This window comes from Chrysochloris asiatica, unplaced genomic scaffold (genome assembly GCF_000296735.1).
Source record: "Chrysochloris asiatica unplaced genomic scaffold, ChrAsi1.0 scaffold00020, whole genome shotgun sequence".
NCBI lineage: Eukaryota > Metazoa > Chordata > Mammalia > Afrosoricida > Chrysochloridae > Chrysochloris > Chrysochloris asiatica.
The window spans coordinates 14,541,117-14,561,758 of record NW_006408538.1 but is presented as its reverse complement, the minus strand read 5'-3'; the positions used below and the strand labels follow the sequence as shown (position 1 = coordinate 14,561,758).

Sequence of the window (20,642 nt, the reverse complement as noted above, 5' to 3'; positions counted from 1 at the left end):
TGATTGTGAGGGTTGGAAATGTAAAGGTGGACATTTTATAGCAAGGAGGGGAGGGCCCTGGGACCATCAAGGGAGAAGAGTGGAGAGTGGGTCCCTACCCAGAGAAACAGTGATGCCTGATCTGGAGGCAGAGATGATGAGAGGGAGAGGTGCTATGTGCTGACAACCGGGGCGGGAAGCGGTGGGCAGGCGTGCAGGATATACTCTTTGGACAGGATTGTAACTATGGCAATGAAACGATGTATGATAGAATGAATGTAAAAGTAATGTTCTCCCACTTACACTATCACATAATTCACAATAAAACAAAACAAAACAGAGGGTGAAGAAGCCCCCAGGTGGTACAAGTGGTTATTGATGTCTGAGGAGTTGAAGGTTTGAATTCACCCAAAGGTTCTTCAGAAAAAAGGCCTGGCATTCTACTTCTGGAAAAGTGGAGAACCTCACAGAGTCCAGTTCTCTCTGAAGCACACGGATTACCAGGGGTTAGAGTTGGCTGAAATGACAACTCACGTTTAGGGGTTGAGAAGTTAAGATGGGGTATCTGACTTACCTCCACAGGTGGGCAGGCTGCAGATCTGGACAGTGTCCGGCTTGTCCCCCTCACACTGACCTAGACTGTTGGTGTTGGTGCGGCACACCACCTGCCGCTGCTGGATGCCCTCTCCGCAAGTGGCAGAGCACTGTCCTCAGGAGGACCAGGGCCATGGCGCAGGGTAGGGGAGGCAGAAACCGAGAGGGTGGGGAGTGAGCTCCAAAGTCCAGACAATGTCCAGGCACAGAAAGGTCAGGCCAAGCCCCCAAAGCATTTGTCAAATATTCTTGTACCAACAGGTAAACAACCATAAGCCCCAAGCTTAGATCCCCATGGACTTTTCCATGATTAAAAGATCAAGGTCTCCTGGCACCAGAAGGGTCCTCTGGGTCACCACCACTGCCTGCGTTTGCTGCATCTAGTCTTTCAAGTGAGTATCACTCTGGCAAGCTCTCCTGTGACCACTCACCACGCCTAGTAGGTCCACCTCTGTGGTGATACCTTGTGAATGGCATGTAGAGCCCAGACTCTAGTGCCCACTGCCTCTCTGGCTCAGTTTCCAGCTCTATAGGCCAAGAGAGTTGGGTCACAAGGTCTCCAACAGCCCAGCCCTAGCTCTGACAGTCAATGATTCTGTGACTTGAAGAGTCTCTTTGCTGAGCTGGAAAAGAGGATGCAAAGGCTACCAATCCCCCAACACTGTGCCCTGGACCTGGCTTACTTTTTACTCCAATAAATAGCAATGGTAGGAGTGGTACCCTGACTCTATGACTCTACAGGAAGAAGTAAAGATGGAGACAGAGCCTGGAGAGATGCATCTATGAGGTAAATAACACCAAAGATGGCCAGGAACCATGGGAACTACACCTGACCAGGAGTCAGAAAAAGGCAAAGAAGGATCTTCCCCTAGGTCTTCAGGGGGAGCACTACCTGGCCCTGAGGACACCTTGATTTTGTACTTCTAGCCTTCAGAACTGTAGGACAATAAATTCCTGCTGTTTGAAGTCCTCTGGAGTGGTACCTTTGTTCTGGGAGCCCTTAGGAAACAGATGCAAATGAGTTCTCCTTGTTCTTAGAGTAAATTCAGACTCCTTACAGTCTCTGCACCATTCTGACCATTCTAAGCAATGGACTGGGGAACCACAAGGTCTGTAGTTTGAGCCCACCAGCCTCTCAGTGGGAAAACAATTAAGGTCTCTGCCCACGAACATTTAAAAGCCTGAGAAAACCCTATACAGGGTCTCTCTGAGTTAGAACCTACGGGCTGGCTGGCACTTAACTATAACTTTTACCTGACCCTCTCACTCAGCTCTACTTCTACTGTCCTTTTTTGTGGAACATGGCAGGTGGCCCCTTCCTCAGGGTCTTTGCCCATTGCTCCCTCTTCTCGCAGTGCATACCTCCAACTCTGGGTCTCACTACCCTTGCCTTCTGCTGCTCTCTGAAAGTACTCATGTGATTGGTTCACTTGTCTAGTATGCACCCCAGCTGGACTGAAAACTCCATGAGGACAAGAGCTGGCCTGGCTGGTTGATGCAGGATTCTAGTGCAATGCCTGGCATGTAACTGGAACTCATCTGTAACGTGTTATTTAGTCATGCCTTGTCGCTCGGTGTGAGCTCAAAGGAGGCTGTAAATGAATGCAGGAAGCACCAGCTCTCTCAGAAGTCCTCCTCCCCCTACTCAAACCAGCTGCTCCCCCAACCTCCTAGAAGGTACGCTCCTGGAGCAGCCTCTCCCACCCGCTAGAAGGTAACTCACCTGGGACCAGGCTCCGGTGCGCCACTGGGCTGGACAGGGCATGCGAAGGCAGGGCCGCCGACCCTCGGGCCGGTCCCCAGGACAGGCCTTGATAGGCATGGCCTTGTGGGTGCCGTTGGACAAGGGCAGCAGGCACTGCACACTCCGAGTCTGTACCCCCAGCTTCCCGCAACTCCTGCTGCAAGTGCCCCACTCTTCTGTCACCCACCTGGGGACAGGACAGGACAAGGTGGAAGGAAGATGAGACCATGAGGTACTTCCTCCCAGGGAGTGACCTCACAACCCCCAAAACAGCTATCAACAGGAACCAGAGTGTGGGTTTGGGCTTCAGGATGTTTAGTGGCCAAGACAACTGATACTATTCCCTCCTGTCCTCAGTTTCCTCATCTGAAAAAATGGGCATAATACAGAGTTAAATCCTATGAAGGAGCGATACTGCGAATCACAAGGTGGTCAGTTCAAACCCACCAGCTGCTCCTCGGAAACCCTATACAAGGTCATTATGAGTCGGAACCAACTCAATGGCACTTAACAACAAAAGGTGCTATAGGGAAGCACTAGACTAAATCACATGTTTGGCAGTTCAAAGCCACCAGTCACTTCTTGGAAATGCTATACAGGGTCCCTATGAGTTGGAACTGACTCAACAGCACTTTAAAAACAAGCTATTAATGAAGTTCTGGTGTGGGACTGTAGGATAAGCATTGTACTTGCAAGGTTGGTTTAAACCACAAGATTGGCAGTTCAAATTCACCAGCCACTCCTTAAAACCCTATATAGAGTCACTGAGTTGGAAGTGACTTGATGGCACTTATACTATTAATGCCTCTAAACCTCAATGAAAACAAACCAAAAAACCCTCAAATCCTCTGCTTTTAAGTTGATTCCAACCCATGGCAACCCCACATGTTACAGAGTAGAGCTGGGTTCTATACAGTTTTCTTTACAAGAAGGAGCCCTGGTGATGCAGTGGGTTAAGAGCTGCTGACTGAAAGGTCAGCAATTCAAACCCACCAGCCTCTTCGAGGGAGAAAGATGCAGCAGTCCGTTTCCATAAAGATTACAGCTCTAAGGAGCAGTCCTATTCTGTGTTATAGGCTTACTATGAGTCAGAATTGACTCGATGGCGGCAGGTAGTTTGGTGTTTTGGTTTAATCTTGAAAGAAGCAGATCACCAGGACTTTTTTCCATAGTGCCACTAGTGGTGGTGGTGTGCCATGGAATCTGTTCCGACTCATAGCGACCCTGTACAGGGTTTCCGAGACTGTAAATATTCACAGGAGCAGAAAGCCTCATCTTTCTCTTGCAGAACGGCTGGTAGTTTCAAACTGCTACCCTTGAGGTTAGCAGCCCAACTCGTAACCACTATGCTCCCAGAGCTCCTTACAATTCTCTTAGGTGGGCCCAAACCACCAGTCTTTAGGGTAACAGTTGAGTGCAAATCATGTGTGCTACTTTGGGACAATCCTCCATCTTTCAATCAATTCTTTCAGCACTCCACAAATGGGTATTAGATGTCTTCCATGTGAGGCACCTTCCTAGGTGCTGAGAGAGATAAGAACCACTGTCCCCAATGGAGACCTCGGGACAAAGAAAGAACTTCTTCCTATTTATAAAGAACTTGGCAGCATGCCTGGCATGCAATGCCGTTGTTATTAGGTGCCACTGAATTGACTTCGACTTTTACTGATCCCACATGACAGAGAAGTGCCCCATAGGCACTTCTTCACAGAGCAGATTGTTGTTAAGTACCGTGGAGTCGGTTCCGACTCACAGTGACCCTGCACAGGGTTTCCAAGGTTGTAAATCTTTACGAGAGCAGAAAGCCTCCTCTTTCTCCTGGGGAACCGCTGGTAGTTTCGAACTGCTGACCTTGAGGTTGGCAGCCCAATTAGTAACCACTACGCTACCAGAGCTCCTCATAGAAGCAGACAGCCAGGTCTTTTTCCTGTGGAGGTACTGGGTGGGTTTGAACTACCAACCTTATGGTTGGCATCCTAGCAATTAACTGTTTGTGCCACCAGTGTTCTTGGCAGCATGCTGCTGCATACCATGAAGTTGGTTCCAACTCATAGCAACGCTGTATGGGGTTTCCGAAGCTGTAAATATTTACAGGAGCAGAAAGCCTCATCTTTCTCCTATAGAACGCTTGGTAGGTTTGAACTGCTAGCCTTGTGGTTAGCAGCCCAACATATAACCCTTTGTGGTATGCAATTGTTGTTACGTTCACCGAGCTGGTTTGACTTATAGTGACCCTCTAAGGGTTTCCAAGGAATGGCTGGTGGGTTTGAACTGCTGACCTTGTTAGCAGTCCAGTGCTTATCCTATAGAATCACACCAGGTGCTGCTGCTAAAAGTGCTGTTGAGTCAACTCCAACTCACAGCGATCCTGTATAAGGTTTCCAAGAAGCAGCTGGTGAGTTTGAACTGCCAACCTTTCATGTGAAACAGACCTTGCGGTCCAGTGCTCCTACAGCGCCCCACCAGGACGCCACAGCAAGTGCAGTGGGCACTTAATAATGGCAGGCACGAGCACTACCACCGAGAATCCTGGTGTGGCGTTGTAGGACAAACTGGACTCTAACAGTAAGGCCGGCAGTTCAGCCTCACCAGCTGCTCCTTGGAAGCCCTCTACAATAGGGTTGCTGTGAGTTGGAAATGACTTGACGACACGTCACAACAACCATCAATGACATCAGCATTACCCATAGGGCTTCAGGTTTCATCTAAGCTCTAACCTCTTGTTTTCCAGATGTCTTAAGCCACAGCCTCTTATCAAACATCCTCAAAAACTTCCTCAGAGAGTCTGACAAAAGCATAGCTGCCCCTATAGGGAATGATGGGGAAGGGCAACTTCTACCCAGTTTCCCAAGGCATCGCTGAGTAATGAACCCTAGCTCTTTCAGGTACATTTTCAAAGCCAACCCTTTCCCTTTAAAAAAACTTCTCCAAACATCACTGGGTAACTTTACAGATGGGTGGGTGGATGGGTGGGAGAGTGACCATATCACTAGCCCAGTGCTGCACACTCTGGGGTCACAGACATTTGTGGACCAGGAGCCTTAGTGCTTGTGTGAAGTACTGAGTCTCCGGGAAGCCTGAGGGGCCGGTTCTAAAGACTGACATGAGCATATGAGCCCTAATCCTGGGAACAGGGGGTCAGGGTCCTCAGCTCACACCCGGACCCCGAACCCCACATCCCCCAGCTGAGGGAGCAGGAGTGCTGTCTTATCAATTCTGAGCTGACACCCTGCCCAACCCAGCGAGGACAGAGGACACAGCCTGCTGCAGTTCCTTCCTGGCTAGTATCCTCAGCTCTGCCTCTGGGACACAATGGTCACAGGTGGGCCAGTTCAGCAATAGGCTGAGAGGCCTGACCTGGATTTCCTCTCCCAGAATAATGGCGAGGACATGGTTTTATGCTCAAAAGAGCTCGTCTCCACAGGAGGAATCCCCATCAGGGGCTCAAACGCTGGCAGGCAGCTCTGACCGTGGAGGTCTCCGTCTCCATCCCTTCGTCCTCTCCTCCAGGGGCCGGGACAGGGTGCACTCACTCGGGCTGGGCACACGGGTGCTGGTTACAGCGGCGCCGGATGGGCTTGGGCCTCTTCCTGTGGTCACACAGGTGCCGCTGTACCATGTGGTGGTCCCGTCGACGCCGGCAGCCATATTTGGTGAACTGGATCCCTGAGGGAGGGGAGAGGGGTTGAGCAGGCTGCCATGGGCTTGGTTCACCGGTACCACGCTATCCTCCTGGAGCCCCAGGGTCAGGAATCTAGGGAGTCTGAGGGCCAATCCCACCTCTCTGGGTGCCTTTGCACCCCCTTCCTGCCCAGGTCACTTTGTGAAGGAGGCCTTCCTCATCCTTATCTGTGCTCCAGGACAGCTGCCTCCCTGGCACAGCCCATGAGCTCTCATAGCTACCTGGTAGCTGGTGTGTGCCATCAGGTTGGTCCTGACTCACAGTGACCCTATATGGGATTTCTGAGAGCAGCTGGCAGGTTTGAACCATCGTCCTTGCAGTTAGCAGTCCAGTGCTTTTCCTATAGAACCTCACCAGTACTGGATAGCTGCCCTAAGACCTTCCTAACCCTATTCCAGAGACTCTGCCCAGAATGGGCTTTCAAGGAGAAACTGAGGCAAGCACTGCACACTCCAGAAGAGATAGTGAACAAGAGAGAACCTGGTGGGGCAGTACCAGGGACTGTAAGGTGCAGCCAATGTCACCCTGGCCCCCTTGGGTCCTCCTGGATCCCTCCTCCTCTGAGAGGCCCTGAGGCTCCCCCTACCCCCTCCAGGATATACCTCCTCCGCAGGTCTTGGTGCACAGAGCCCAGCTCTTGAGCGCCCACTCGTAGGTGTCTGTCTCTTCCAAGAGCACATTGTTGCTCCCAATGAGGGGCAGTAGGTCCTCATGGATGACATACTTGTAGGCCAGGCTACTCTGGGGACCACTCTCCCCCGGGGGAAGCACCTGAGGAGAGTCAGGGAGGTAGAACCAGAACTGGAGAGCAGAGAAGTGAGCCCAGTGGACTAGGCAGTCCAAGAGAAGGATGCGGGTCAGAGCAGCATGAAAGGAAGCTGGGAAGACGAGGCAAGCAGAGGCTGCTGGTGAGGGCATCCTAGTCAATGGCCATGCAGCACAGTCAGGCTGACGACCTGTGTGGCCAGGGATTAATGCTTCCCCTTCGTCAGACATGCATCCACACTGCCGGACAACTACTGAATGGCTACCAGGTACAGAGAGAATGGGAGTGTGTGGGGGCCAAATTCATATGCCTGCCCTCTAGGACCTGACCCTACTTGGGAGGTGGCATTGGAGCTGAGTCAGAGCTGAGGACACTAAACAGAGCTGCCCTGCTTTCTTCAGCTGGAAAACTTCTCTGCTCCACAAGTTCTGCCCATGGTGTGGAGGTGGGGAGCAGGCCGAGGTGGCTTAGGCAGGTCAGTGGCTCGTCTCCCGCTCAGGAGGTGGGCAGTATCAGCCAGCACCCCTGCTTAGCTGTCCTACTAGCCCAAAGGAGCCCCTCCTGAGCTCATTCACTGATAATGCCATCATGCAGGCGAGCCACCTGTGTCCCCCTGCCCCCATATGCTCCCTCCAGGCCTCACACCTGTGACTCCCTGGGTGTGGCATTTTCTGGTCTGACAGTGAGACAATAGTTTCTGTTTCCCACCTCACTTGCCATTAGTCACTGGGTACAAATGAGGTCCAGCACCAGCCATCCTGCCCTGGCTGCACTTATGACCCAGGATGGACTCACCAGGACAGCGATGGCTTCAGGCAGGGGCCCACTGGTCTTGAGGCTTTCCTTGGAGTCCTCCACCACATACTCCCACTCCAGTCCCAAGGCCATGAAGGTCCGGTGCGTGGCGTCCTTGCCCTTGGGGTTGAGGATGAAGCTGCCTGTGACCTGGTTCTTCACCGCTGGACAGGGGGAGAGGGTCACACAGATTTCTATTCCCTTCAAGGGGCGCATGAGCCAGTCTCTCCTCAGGGAACCGAGAATGTGCCATTCCGGTCATCCCTGCCTACCTGCCACTTCTCCCACTTGAACCCTCAGGTCACACTGTCCCCAAACCCACCATCCCTGCCTCTGGATCCAGGGGTATGTCATCTCTCATATTACATTAATACTCCTCATTTGAACTTTATTGCTTCATTTTGGGGCTCTAATTTTTCATCCATCTTGGTTGTATTGTTATATAGCATTTATAAACATAATGACTTTAACTTAAATCCCTCCCAGTCCTGTATACATGCCCCTTAAACCTTTGACTTTACTGTTTTGCTGCCCCTAAAATCTGGGCTTGGCCATGTGATTTGCTTCAGCTAATGAGACATTAGAAAACATAATATAAACAAAGACTTGAAAAGTGTTTGTACACTGGGTTTGCTAAACACTGTGTAAGTAATCCCAGGCTGACCTGCTGGAGACAAGGTCCTGTCCCCCCAGCTGACAGCCAGTACCATCAGACCTTCAGGGAGCTGGTGAGACCATCCCAGGACAATTTACGAAACAGAACCACCAGCTAGCTGCCTGCATTCTCGTTAAGTCCAGGTGAGACTAGAAGAATCACCGAGCTTAGCTCAGTCCAAACTGCTGACTCACAGAATCATAGCCATAAACAATTATTATATGACATTTTGGAGTGGTGTGATACACAGTTCACTTTAAAATGGTTAATATTATGTGAATTCACCTCAAATAATAAAAAAGTTACCTGATAATAGTCTGTGAAAATGGCTTTCTTTTTAAAAGTACCCACAAGTGCCCCTAGGAAGGACATCGGGGACAGGGTCCAGTGGATTCTTCACTAGATCCCCTCTTGTATCTTTCAAATGTGAACCGTGGCATGGCTGCCTACTCAGCATCAATTTAAAAACAAATTTCAGAAGAGTCTTTGTTCATTATTCAAGTGGGCACCTGAGCCTGTTCTGAGCAATGGCCCTGACCCTCCTTGGACGTCAGTACTCACCAATGTGGTGCGGGACCTTCTCCAACTCCTCTATTTGAATGTGCCTGGCACCCGCTGGGATCTGCACCAGCTTGAGAGCTCCTGCCCGAGGGAAGGATCCAGAAAAGACGAGAGTACCCAGAGCTAGGAGACCCAGTCCCCAGGAACCCAGAGGTTTCAGGGTCATCTCCTGTGACCACCAAACCTCTCTGAACTGCACGGTTTTTAATAAGGTTGGGGCCTTTTCCACAAGGTTACTGTGAGGACCCAATGAGATGTTGTAGTTTAAAGCGCCCTAAAAACTCTAGAGGGCTGTGTGTGAGACTGTTCTGTCGATATTCTTCTATCACTTCCCTTTTTTTCTCTAACTTCTGGTCTTCTATTTCTTCTCACACGTTAAGCCCCCCACGGTAGGACTTGGAGGAAATAAGCCATGGAGCCCCAGCAGCACTGCCCTGGCCCCCACGGCCCTCTCTCTGAAAGGCCTACAGATGAGCTATTCTCACAGTCATCAACCTTGTCTCCCACAAGCAAAGGCAAGGCAAGGCAAGGCGTATTAAAGCGTAAAAGACTCACACCTGCCCCTTTTCCAGATCAAATTTGGCTTGATTGGAGTTGAGAAGGGAATTGAGAGGTACCAGGTATTCAAAGCACGGGTTTTTAAATTTAGTTTAGTTGTGTTGTTGTTGTTTTTTAAGTGAGAAGAAAATAAAATTACCAGCCCAACCTGGCCACAGCTTCAGACTATGACACTTCACACCCACCAATGGCCTCAGGAAGGAAGAGATAGTTGAGCTCCGAGCACAACACATCACTTTAAAAAAACGCTTCTTTGACCTACTGAGTCCCAATTGTGGGTAGCAGCACATTCAGAAGACGAGGTCACTGGCTGCAACTTCTGCTTACTGGGCTCCAGGGCCCCTTCTCTCACCCTGCACCAAGGCCCCGTTCAAAGTGGAGGGTCCTGGCTGGATCAGAGCTGCAGTCCCTCTTCGGGTCATCCCCCAGCTCATGCCTGCAGCCCACTCACCTGCCTGCTTGGAGGCCTTGCCCAGCGTTCCCTTCACAGTCCTGCAGTGGGAGTTGTCACCGCCACACACACCACACTTGTCATCTGCTTTCATGGACCCGACCTCCTTGTCACAGCCGACGGGCTGAGGTCAGAAGTGGTCAGTGGGAAGAGGTTCGCTGCCTACCTTGGCCCTACCTCATGGTCTCCAAGCCCCAGCAACAGAGAAGTCCGGGCACAAGAGGCATTGTGAACAGAGCTCTCTGCTGACTCGCCACAGGACAAGAGGAAGATCTTAAGCCTGATGTGGCAATAGTTCTTACTGTCTCTTTCTCTTCCCAAGAATACGGCCCAAGCAGTAACCCCTTTCCAGCATGCTAGGGTTTTCAGGTTCTGTTGTTGTTGTTGTTGTTAAGTGCCATCGAGTCGGTTCCGACCCATAGCGACCCTGTACAGGGTTTCCGAGGGTGTAAATCTTTACGGGAGTAGAAAGCCTCATCTTTCTCCCGCGGAGCGGCTGGTAGTTTCGAACTGCTGACCTTAAGGTTCGCAGCCCGATTCGTAACCACTACGCTACCAGAGCTCCTTCTAAGGGGTGTCAAATCTTTACGGGAGTAGAAAGCCTCATCTTTCTCCCGCGGAGCGGCTGGTAGTTTCGAACTGCTGACCTTAAGGTTCGCAGCCCGATTCGTAACCACTACGCTACCAGAGCTCCTTCTAAGGGGTGTCATTATGGGGAAGGTGAGATGATGTTTACCTAGCTCAGGAGCAGAGGATGGGTCCCGGGAGTGGGCACCTACCACACACTCGCCACGGGCACAGAGGCTGTAGGGGTCACGGTAGCTGCAGCGTGTCCCATCATGGACTACCTGGTTCATGAACACCACGTCGCCCGTCTCTGCTGATCGGCAGATCAGCTCACACTTCTGGGCATCTGTGGGGAGAGGAGCCACTCTGAGTCACCAACTAGGCACTGAAGTTGCGGGTGGTGCAATGAACACTTGGTCCACACGAGAAGCCCAGGGTCAGCTCTGGGCAGGGAGAGGAGCACAGGTTGTATAGCTGGAAGCTAAAACCCTTGCTTTATAGCATAGTCCAACAAAGACAATATTCCACATTCTACTGTGGTGAGTAGTGACGGAGATCTTAAAAGTTCATGAGAAAACCATTTAAGGTGTGACTATTGGTCTCTCCCAGTGCGGAGGAAAACAGTGATGAAAAGTGAAGATGTTTGGGATGATCCAGTCCACTGTACTAAGGGAACACGTAAACCTCAGGACCCTGAGACCAGAACTCGATGGTGCCCGGCTACCGCCACTCACTGTTCTCAAAGGTCCTGGACAGAGTGGGAGAAAACATGGGACAAACCTCAAAATTATTTAAAAAATTTTAAAAAGACCAGGCTTAATAGTCACAAAATAACCTGGAGGAGCCCGAGACTGTGGCCTTCGGCTACCTTTCAGGTCATGGACCAATTTTCAGGCAAGTGGTAGACAGGTGTACAGACGGACAATACTAGTAAGGTCTGCTCACCATGGAATGGTCAACCAGTCACGATCAGAAAGACAGTTTTACCTAAGGACAAAGTCCAGAAGGGCTGGGAAAGAGAGTGGAATGGAAACACGAATCACAGGGAGGAGGTGGGCTAACGGATATTACATGGAAGGGAATGCAGTCATTGAGATGAAATGAAGTGTATGATTTGCCGATTGTAAAACACAATTCGTAACACTGTTGTTCAGTGCTGTTGAGTTGATTCCAGCAAAGGGTTTCTGAGGAGCTGCCGGTGGGTTTGAACTTCCGAGGTTGCAGTTAGCAGTCCTATAACACCACACCAGGATTCCAAAATAAAAAGCTAAATATATATCCCTGCTAGGCCACTTATTTATTAGTCTAGTGACCCTCAGTAAATTATCTGTCCTCTCTGAGCTTCAGATCTCTGTTTTTAGGATCTTTGATCCACAAAATGTCATAAAAGGTTTTTGAGAAAAATCAAGTCATACAATTACAATAATAATAATTAGCCAGCACTTGGAAACCCTGTACAGGGTCGCTATGGGTCGGAACCGACTCGACGGCACTTAACAACAACAACAGTGATTACTTACAGTGTACAAGATACTTCCAAAACTTCATATTCCCTTGACATTCGAGTTTGAATGCTTTTCCTGAATTAACTCACTTAAACCTCTCAATGCCCTACGAAGTTGGTTCCAGCGTTGTTGTTAAGTGCCATTGAGTCGGATCAGACTCAGAGTGACCCTGTTAAGGGTTTCTGAGGAGCCTTGCAGTTCAAACCAACTATGTGGTCCTATACCTGTCCTACAGTGCTACACCAGCAATCCAGAGGAAGAAAATAAGTCCCAGAGAGGTTAAGGAATTTTTTCAAGGCCACACAGCCACATGGTAAGTGGTGGGGCCAGAATTCTAATCCAGGCAGTTTGCTCTAGTGCTGCTCTGACCCCAGCGTATACGGTGTAGGATGGACAATGTGTCTGAATGTGTCACTAAGCATTAGACAGCCCTAGGAAAGGCGGGGCAGGGGTCTGCATTTGGGTTTGTACAATGGAGCAGCAATGAGGGAGGAAAGAGGGTCATTTTTGGTCTGAACAATGAAATGTTCTTTTCTCTATCTGGAGATTTGATGTCCTAAAAAGGAGATTCCAGAGAATATACAAAATACTTCCTAGAAAACAGGAGGTGGGGACTTAGCTAGCTTCTTCTTGGAATTCGTCTCAAAGTCCTAGGAAAAGTCCAAACAACTGCCCCACTGGCCCCCTAAGCCTTACCATACATACTGGTGCTATGAGTGCTTGTTTGGGTTCTGAATGGGTCGGGAAGGCTTTCAAAGCAAGCCCCTGCCTCAGTGAAATTCCACAGCGGGTCTCAGCTCCTGGTCCCTGAGGCCCTGTGACATAGGGTGACTTCCTGCCTCCAGCAACGCAAAGCCACCTAAACTTCATGCCAGAACTCAGGCCCCTGACCAGTACACCCAGTCTGGCAGCTCTCTGGGTAGCAAAGGAAGCTGTCCAGCGATGGCAAGAAGATGATGAGCTTCCAAGTAGAGGGAAGACGCCTTCTGTCAGGATGCTCCAGAACTTGCGCTCTGGCTAAAATGGACTGGCTTCAGGTCTTTCCATCTTGCAGATTCTGAGATGCTACATGAGAGTGAAGAACTTAGACCCTATGGGTTGATGTTTTGTTGCCAGGGCTCTGCAGAGGCAGGTGGTTCTAACCAGAGCTCTTGGATGTTGAGGACTGCAGGGTAGGTGGGTGAATGCTCATCTGTGAAGGCCTATGAGATACTGGGGCATTGCTCCTCAGGACAGCCTGGCCGTGCAGAACAGAGGTGGGCATTAAAGAGCACTAACACCACTTCCAGTCTGAAGCCCGATGACTCTGTGGACCCCCACACTCCTGCCCTGGCTCATCTCAGCCACTCTGGGAGCCATGTTTGGAGAGGCTTCAAGCCAGGTGGGATGGCAGCAGCATGAACCCAGTGTGAGTCTCAGACCTGTGTCTAGCCCAGGGCAGCCTGCAGGGCTCAGGAGAAGAAATCCTCCAAGCCACCTTTAACAACTCTGCTCCAACTGTAACCCAATGTTACCGGAAGCCATGAAGTCAACCCCGACTCATGAAGACCCCATGTGTCAGAGTACAGCTGTCCTCCATAGGGTTTCAACGGCTGATTTTTTTGGAAGTCAATAACCAGGCCTTTATTCCAAGGCACTTTTGGGAGAACTCAAACCACCAACCTTTTGATTAGCAACTGAATGCATTCATTGTTTGTGCCACCCAGGGAAACCAATTAGTAACACAATTCAATTTGTAATGTCATAGGACAGAATGTTCCATAATGCTAACCAAGTAAAGTGAACCCACACCTGTAGTTACCATGGGCAGGTAAGGACAGAGGTATGAGAGTCACCTAACTCCAACAGCCAGTACTGCTGCCTCCCCTTTCCTCAAGACACCTTACTTGCATCTACTGCCAGGGAAGTGTCATATGAATGACACCAAGGTAAGGATGCCATGGGTGGGGGTGGTGCCCCCAGAGGCAAGCAGTAAACACAAAGGTCCACAGCAACCTACCAACTGCAATGTCCCCTTCATTGTCCCACTGTCCCTTCCCTTATGAGGGAATATATGCTGGTGAGTCCAGGCTGGTGTCCGGCTGTGGTGGGATTCCAGCCTGAGAAGCTGTGGGCTCACTCACCGTCCTCCGGCTCGAAGGGAACCCAGCTATGCTTGGTGTTCTGGTGGGTGTAGTAGGAGTTGCGTTTGGCACACTGCTGGGCTCGGAAGTCCTCAAAGGGTCCTGGGCACTCCTCACTGTTGCAAACCTGGTACTCAAACATGGACCCCGAGCATGGACGACCTCCATAGGCTGGGCTGTGCAGAGAGACCGAGAAAGGGAGATTGAGGTGGGCTGGAAGGCTGGACTTCTTTCTATATGGCCACAGGGAACATTCAGCCCCTTGTTGTTGTTGTTAAGTGCCGTCGAGTCGGAGCCAACCCATAGCGACCCTGTACAGGGTTTCGGAGGGTGTAAATCCTTACGGGAGTAGAAAGCCTCATCTTTCTCCCGCGGAGCGGCTGGTAGTTTCGAACCGCTGACCTTAAGATTCGTAACCACTACGCTACTCAGCCCCTTAGGGTATCCCAAAATAGGGCTTCACTAACTCAAAAGCCAGAGAATGACCCCCAGTGACTACTCCCTGACTCATCTAACCTCCAGGCATTTGTCTCTCTCTCTCTCTCTCTGTGTGTGTGTGCGCGCTCGCGCACGGGAGACAGAGAGAGAGAGGGAGGGAGAGAGAGAGAGAGAGCCAGAGAGAGAGAAGGGAGAGCCAGAGAGAAACAGGAAGATAAACTAATCTCTTCCAACTAGATGAGAATAGAAATTCACCTTTGTGTATTCCTCCAATTAGTTACATAGCACCTCGATAAGCACACAATACCTGACCCAACTACTTCCTCCATTTACTATCTTCGAATACTAAGAAGCAGTCAGAGGAGATTCGGATTTGGAATGAGAAGAGCTGGTGCCAAGTCCTGTTTGGACAAATCACTTAACCTTACTGGGCCTTCCCATCCCCTGTAGAAAAGCGAACACAATACCCTATTTTACCTACTGCCTGGGGTGTCTGTGGAGAATAAAGAAGAGATATTTTAAGGGCATCTTGATTCCCTTCTCCATTAAAGTTTAAAGGACTGGGTATGATTATTTACATATATCCCCAAGTGGCATGAGCTATCAGCTCATAGAGTTGTGAAGAATTATTCAGGCTGCTCCTTGGAAACCCCAGATACAGTCAGCCTGAGTTGGAACTGACTTGACACCACTTAACAACAACAACAACAACAACATACCCCTAAATGACACGGTGGCTAAGCGCTCAGCTGCTAACAGAAAGGGCAGTGGTTAGACTCCACCAGTTACTCTACTGGAAAAAAACATGGCAGCTGCTTCCGTAAAAATTTACAGCTCGGAAGCCCCATGGTCAGTTCGACTCTGCCCTATAGAGTCACTGAGTGCCAGACTGACTTGATGGCAGTGGGACTGATTTGGAGTTTATGCACCTAAGCACTTAGCATCATATCTGGCACCGAGCAAATGCCTGACACATTGTAATCGTAATTATGTACCAGCAGTGGTCACTTTTTAAATACAGCACCTGTGCGGGCATGGTGCTGAGAGTACACGACATTTCCTACTATCAAAGTTACCGCAGACAATGAGTGTAGTAAGCGGTAATTCTGACCAAGAGGACAGCTGTTTGTCCTGGCTGTAAAGACTGGTTTCCTGGAGCAGGCTCTGCTGGGCTCTACTGCATCACTGGCCTTTGTATCCTACACAGCAGCGAGTTAGTCCCCAATTCACTTTGGCTCATATAATGTCTAACGAAGCAACAGCCTAACAGGTGGTGAGCTGCCCACCTCTGCAGGTAAACACGTTGTATAAATGATGGTTCCTGAGGATGCAGGGGAGGGGGAACACTCTATAGCCACTGGGATTCTGTCTGGCAACATTCATCACTCAGCACTGTGAGGGGTTGGGATGGGCAAATCCTGTCTGTGTTGGGGTTCAGAATCCTTCATTTGTGGGGCCTAGGCTAGCCTCCATCACTCTTCTGGTAGTTAGAAGCAGGCTGCTTCTGTTTGGGAGATGGGGCTGAGACGCTCTAAAACATGGAAGGGCTGACAGGAGAGAGTTAAACAGCTCCCTGTAAAGTGGAAATTTGGGAGCGGTGAGACATGGGAGTGGATGTTACAAACAGGCAGGGTAAGAATCATGAAAGAAAGTTTTGCTTCATGGGGTAGAAAACCAATTTGAGGAGTTTATTCTCAAAAGACTTGGCTATTGAGAGTTTGAAAAACAAAACGGCAGCAGCCACAAAGCTTCCTTTGCCACTGAGAGGATTCCGAATTATGGAGAGCCCATGTGTGCAGAGCTGCCTGAAGGGTTTTCCTGACTGTAATTGAGACAGGCGTTTGCCAGGTCCTTCTTCCACGGCATCTCTTGTTGCTGTTGTTGTCAAGTTCCCACCCATAGCGACTCTGTAGAGGGTTTCCGAGGAGCGGCTGGTGAGCTTGAACTGCCGACCTAGCGGTTCAAATCAACTTTGCAGTCCAGGACTCTAGGTGGATTCAAACCTCCAACCTCTAGGTTACTGTGTGTGTGTGGGTGTGTGTGTGTGTTGCGCGCGTGCGTGCCAAGTCAAGCATGAACCACGGCACCACCCAGGAACCTTACTGAGAATTTGGATTGGTGTTTTCTCAACATTTAGCGTGAGCATCGGATCTCAGAAGCTTTGTTTCAATAGGCAGATTCCTGGGCCCACCGGACTCTCTGGGGTATCTTCTGCACATTTATTAACCATTTTTGGGTCCTCCCTCATTGGCATGCATCAGCAACAGCACTCTGCCTGGTCCCGTCTCCCAGTACTTCCCCTCCAGTCCCTCTACCCTTAGATGGGGGGCCCTGGTCTGCCTGCCCCAGCCAAGCACACTCACAGGGGGTTGTCGCAGCTTCGGCTGCGGGATCGAACGCCACCCCCGCATGATCTCGAGCATGATCCAAACTTGGTCCAGGAGCTCCAGCCTCCATCCTGGCCATACATTTGCTCCGGAGACTTCCATATGCAGTAACCTTTGAAGCACCACTGGGGCGGAGAAGAGGGCACGAGGTCATTCTATGGTCACTGCTGCCTGACCCACCATGGAAAGGGCACAGGGGTGAGACAGGGGACGTGGAAAAGGGGAACAACCTTAGAGAGGAGAGATTAAGAGCACATGCTTGGGGTTAGACAGAATTCCAATTCCACCATGAGCTGTGCAAGCTTATGCAAATGTTTGCTTTTCTAAGCCCATTCCTCAATTGTAAAATGTAGACGACGTTTGGAGTTCCGGTTCCTGGCTGCAGCCAGGGGAGCCACGCATAGAAAGCTCCGGTGAGAAGAGAGGGGGATTTCGTGAAGGAAACTTTCATATAGCAAACCCACAGCCTTCGAACTATCATAAGACCTAGTGCTTCAATCTCCCGAACTTGCATTTTTGAAAAATCACACTACTGAGGAAATTACGGGTATCTTAAAACTCTCGCCTGTGGACTGACAGGAGTTCTGGCAACTACCCCGCCCCTGCAGTACTTAGAGGGCGGGGCTAAAGCCAGCCCGTTCAGAAAGCAGCGTTTCCAGAAAAAAAAAAAAAAAAAAAAAAAAACCCCAAAAAAACCCCTAAACAAATAAAACTGCAAGAAGCGACACAACTCCCCCCTCAAAATCTCCCTGCCCCAGCTTAAGATCTCAGAGCAGACATCAGGCAAGACAGTTTACCCACGGCACAGAGAGAGGGAGAGGGGTGGTGACTTTTTGATGTCATCCTCCACTGCCACAAATCTGAAGCCACCCTGCCCTACTCCCAGGTAGCAGCGTGGATCTACCAGCTATTGTTCTGGTGGAACCTCTCTCCTAGGGAACAGATTAAAATCTCCAACTATTAATCTGGTAACCTGCAGCTGGGCAGCTGCCTGAGTTTTCTGGGCAGGACAAACTCAAGGCAATCTATAAAACCCCAACAGAACAGGTCTCAACCATCCCAAGATTGGCTCTGAGCACATGCAGATAACTGACAATCAGAGACAAAAATAGTGGTCAATCTTTCTCCTGCTAAAACTCCCCAATATATATCTTCCCACCTATACAGCAGTGGCTAGAGGAGAGGCCTGAAAGAGGGGTCACCCGAACCCCTGCTGGAGTCTTCTATTTGCACACACACTGCTGGTATAGCACGGAAAAGTTGACCAAAGCCTCATCTCTGCTCCAAAGTGATGATTTCTGCCTATGCATTTATATTACTTCTGCTTTTGGTCCTTTTGATCACACATCTTTTCTGGCGGTGGGAGCTTTTCCTTCCTACCTCACCTAAGAAGCAGCAGCAATTGCGGCCATATAGCCAAGCTATAAGCATACACCATAATACTCCACCACTTAGACAAGACCTAACAACACCTGCTATGCATTACAGACAATAAGGGAAGCCTGTCTCCTGATCATATTAATAATAATTATAATAAAATAATAATAACCATGACCAATAAGAAACAATTAACATTATTGAAACACGTCAAAAACAGAAGAGAGCAGCTGATGCAAATGAGCTGGAGACAGACAAAGGCTTTATAGAGGAGGAGGAGCGGGTTCTGGATACGCCTGAGAGGGAATTCAGAAGAATGATATGGAAACAAATTCAAATACTCTGAAAATGGGTCGTGGAAAATAAGGAAGAATTAAGGAAAGTACTGCAGAAACAATCAAATAGGATTGACACAGCATTGAAAACAATTCAAAACCTGCAAAAAGATGTCCAAGTAATCAATAATAAGATATCAGAAATGGACAATAGGCTGAAAGGGGAAAAGAACAGATTAGAAGAGATGGAAGCCAGAACTAGCGAACTGGAAGACAAATCTCTCAATATTGCCAAGATAGAAGAGCAAGTAGCTAAAAGGATAAAACAATCTGAAGAGAGTCTAAGATTTATGCTGGATAACATGAAGAAGAATAATGTAAGAATTATTGGCATTCCGGAACAAGAAGAATCAGAGAAGTCCACAGAGGAGATAGTTGAAGAGCTTCTGGAAGAAAATTTCCCAAACATCTTGAAAGACGAGAAGATAAACATTCAAGAAGCACAACGTACCCCAGGAAGGGTAGACCCCAAAAGAAAGTCTCCAAGACAGATAATAATCAAGCTCTCCAAAGTCAAAGACGAGGAGAGAATACTAAAAGCAGCCAGGGAGTAGAGAAATATAATTTATAAAGGCAAGCAAATCAGATTAAGCTCTGACTATTCAGAACAAACCATGCAGGCAAGAAGGCAATGGGGAGACATATACAAAACCCTTCAAGAAAAAAAACTGTCAACCAAGAATCATGTATCCAGCAAAATATTAATCAAAAATGATGGTGCGATGAAAACACCCCAACATAAACAGAATCTGAGAGATTTTATGAAAACCAACCCAACACTTCAAAACATCCTAAAGGGAGTTCTGTGGATGGAGAACCAACGAGAACAGACAAAAAAACAGAGATTGACAGGTAATGGCAACACCACCTGGAACACAGCCAACAGAGAGCAGAGTCCAGAACAAAACGACACTACAACAAACTCAAGCGAGCGGAGAGATCAACTGAAGGACATAAACATATCAATGTCAAAGAAGGGACAAACGCAGCAACAGAAGCCCTGGTGGTGGGGATGCCAGGTAAATTACAGGTTACAATGGAGTATCCTAAATGCAGAGAAAAGTTAGTAGACTACAAGATAACCCCAAAGAAAGTTAACACTCCACAGCATATCATAAAAATTAATTCCCAAGCAGAACAAGCGAATAGAGAAACTAGAAAGAAACCGACAAGAAACAACTCAAAGAACGCAAATCCAACACAAGAAGGAAAAGCAGAACCAAAGAACGAACAACACCGCCAAAAAGTTAACATAATGACAGCAATTAATTCATACTCATCGATAATTACATTGAATGTCAATGGATTGAATGCACCAGTGACAAGACACAGAGTGGCAGAATGGATAAGAAAACAAGATCCATCAATATGCTGCCTGCAAGAGACACACCTCACACACAAAGACAAAAACAGACTAAAAGTTAAAGGATGAAAAAAAATTTGCCAAGCCAACTGCAACAAAAAACAAGCAGGAGTGGCAATACTAATCTCCGACAAAGTAGACTTTAAGATAAAAGCCAGCATAAGAGACAAAGAAGGTCACTATCTCATGATCACAGGGTCAACTGAGCAAGATGACATAACCATAATAAACATATACACTCCCAACAAAAGAGCACCAAGATACATGAAGCAAACCTTAATGGAATTGAGGAAAGAAAGAAATAAATCCACAATTATAGTGGGAGATTTCAACATACCACTCTCAAAAAGGGACAGAACAAAAGAAAGAAACTCGACAAAGTTACAGAGGAACTAAACAACACAATCAACCAACTTGACCTCATAGATGTATACAGAGCATTCTATCCAACAATGGCACAATACACATTCTTCTCCAGTGCGCATGGAACATTTTCCAGAATTGACCACGTGTCACAAAGCAAGCCTCCATAAATTCACAACCATCAAAATATAAACAGAGCTTCTTCTCAGACCACAATGCTATAAAACTAGAAATCAACAATTAGAAGACTAAAACAACAAATACATGGAAACTGAACGACATCCTGCTGAAAAGCGACTGGGTAAAAGAAGAAATTAAACGTGAATTCACAAAGTTCCTAGAAACAAATGAGAATGAAAACACAACATACCAAAATCTTTGGGACACAGCGAGAGCAGT

The 20,642-nt window shown here is 48.7% G+C and overlaps 1 protein-coding gene across 1 annotated transcript in view; it reads right to left on the bottom strand.

Moving 5' to 3' along the window:
- Positions 1 to 20,642, bottom strand: part of ADAMTS14 (ADAM metallopeptidase with thrombospondin type 1 motif, 14) — a 140,957-nt gene that overhangs the window by 7,933 nt on the left and 112,382 nt on the right. The window contains exons 11-20 of the mRNA XM_006835857.1: positions 16,782 to 16,930; positions 13,981 to 14,156; positions 10,565 to 10,698; positions 9,786 to 9,909; positions 8,777 to 8,857; positions 7,561 to 7,724; positions 6,602 to 6,770; positions 5,851 to 5,983; positions 2,297 to 2,504; positions 550 to 683 (exon numbers count right to left, since the gene is read on the bottom strand). Of these exons, the coding sequence (XP_006835920.1) occupies positions 550 to 683; positions 2,297 to 2,504; positions 5,851 to 5,983; positions 6,602 to 6,770; positions 7,561 to 7,724; positions 8,777 to 8,857; positions 9,786 to 9,909; positions 10,565 to 10,698; positions 13,981 to 14,156; positions 16,782 to 16,930 (1,472 nt within the window). The remainder of the gene's footprint in view (positions 1 to 549; positions 684 to 2,296; positions 2,505 to 5,850; positions 5,984 to 6,601; positions 6,771 to 7,560; positions 7,725 to 8,776; positions 8,858 to 9,785; positions 9,910 to 10,564; positions 10,699 to 13,980; positions 14,157 to 16,781; positions 16,931 to 20,642) is intronic.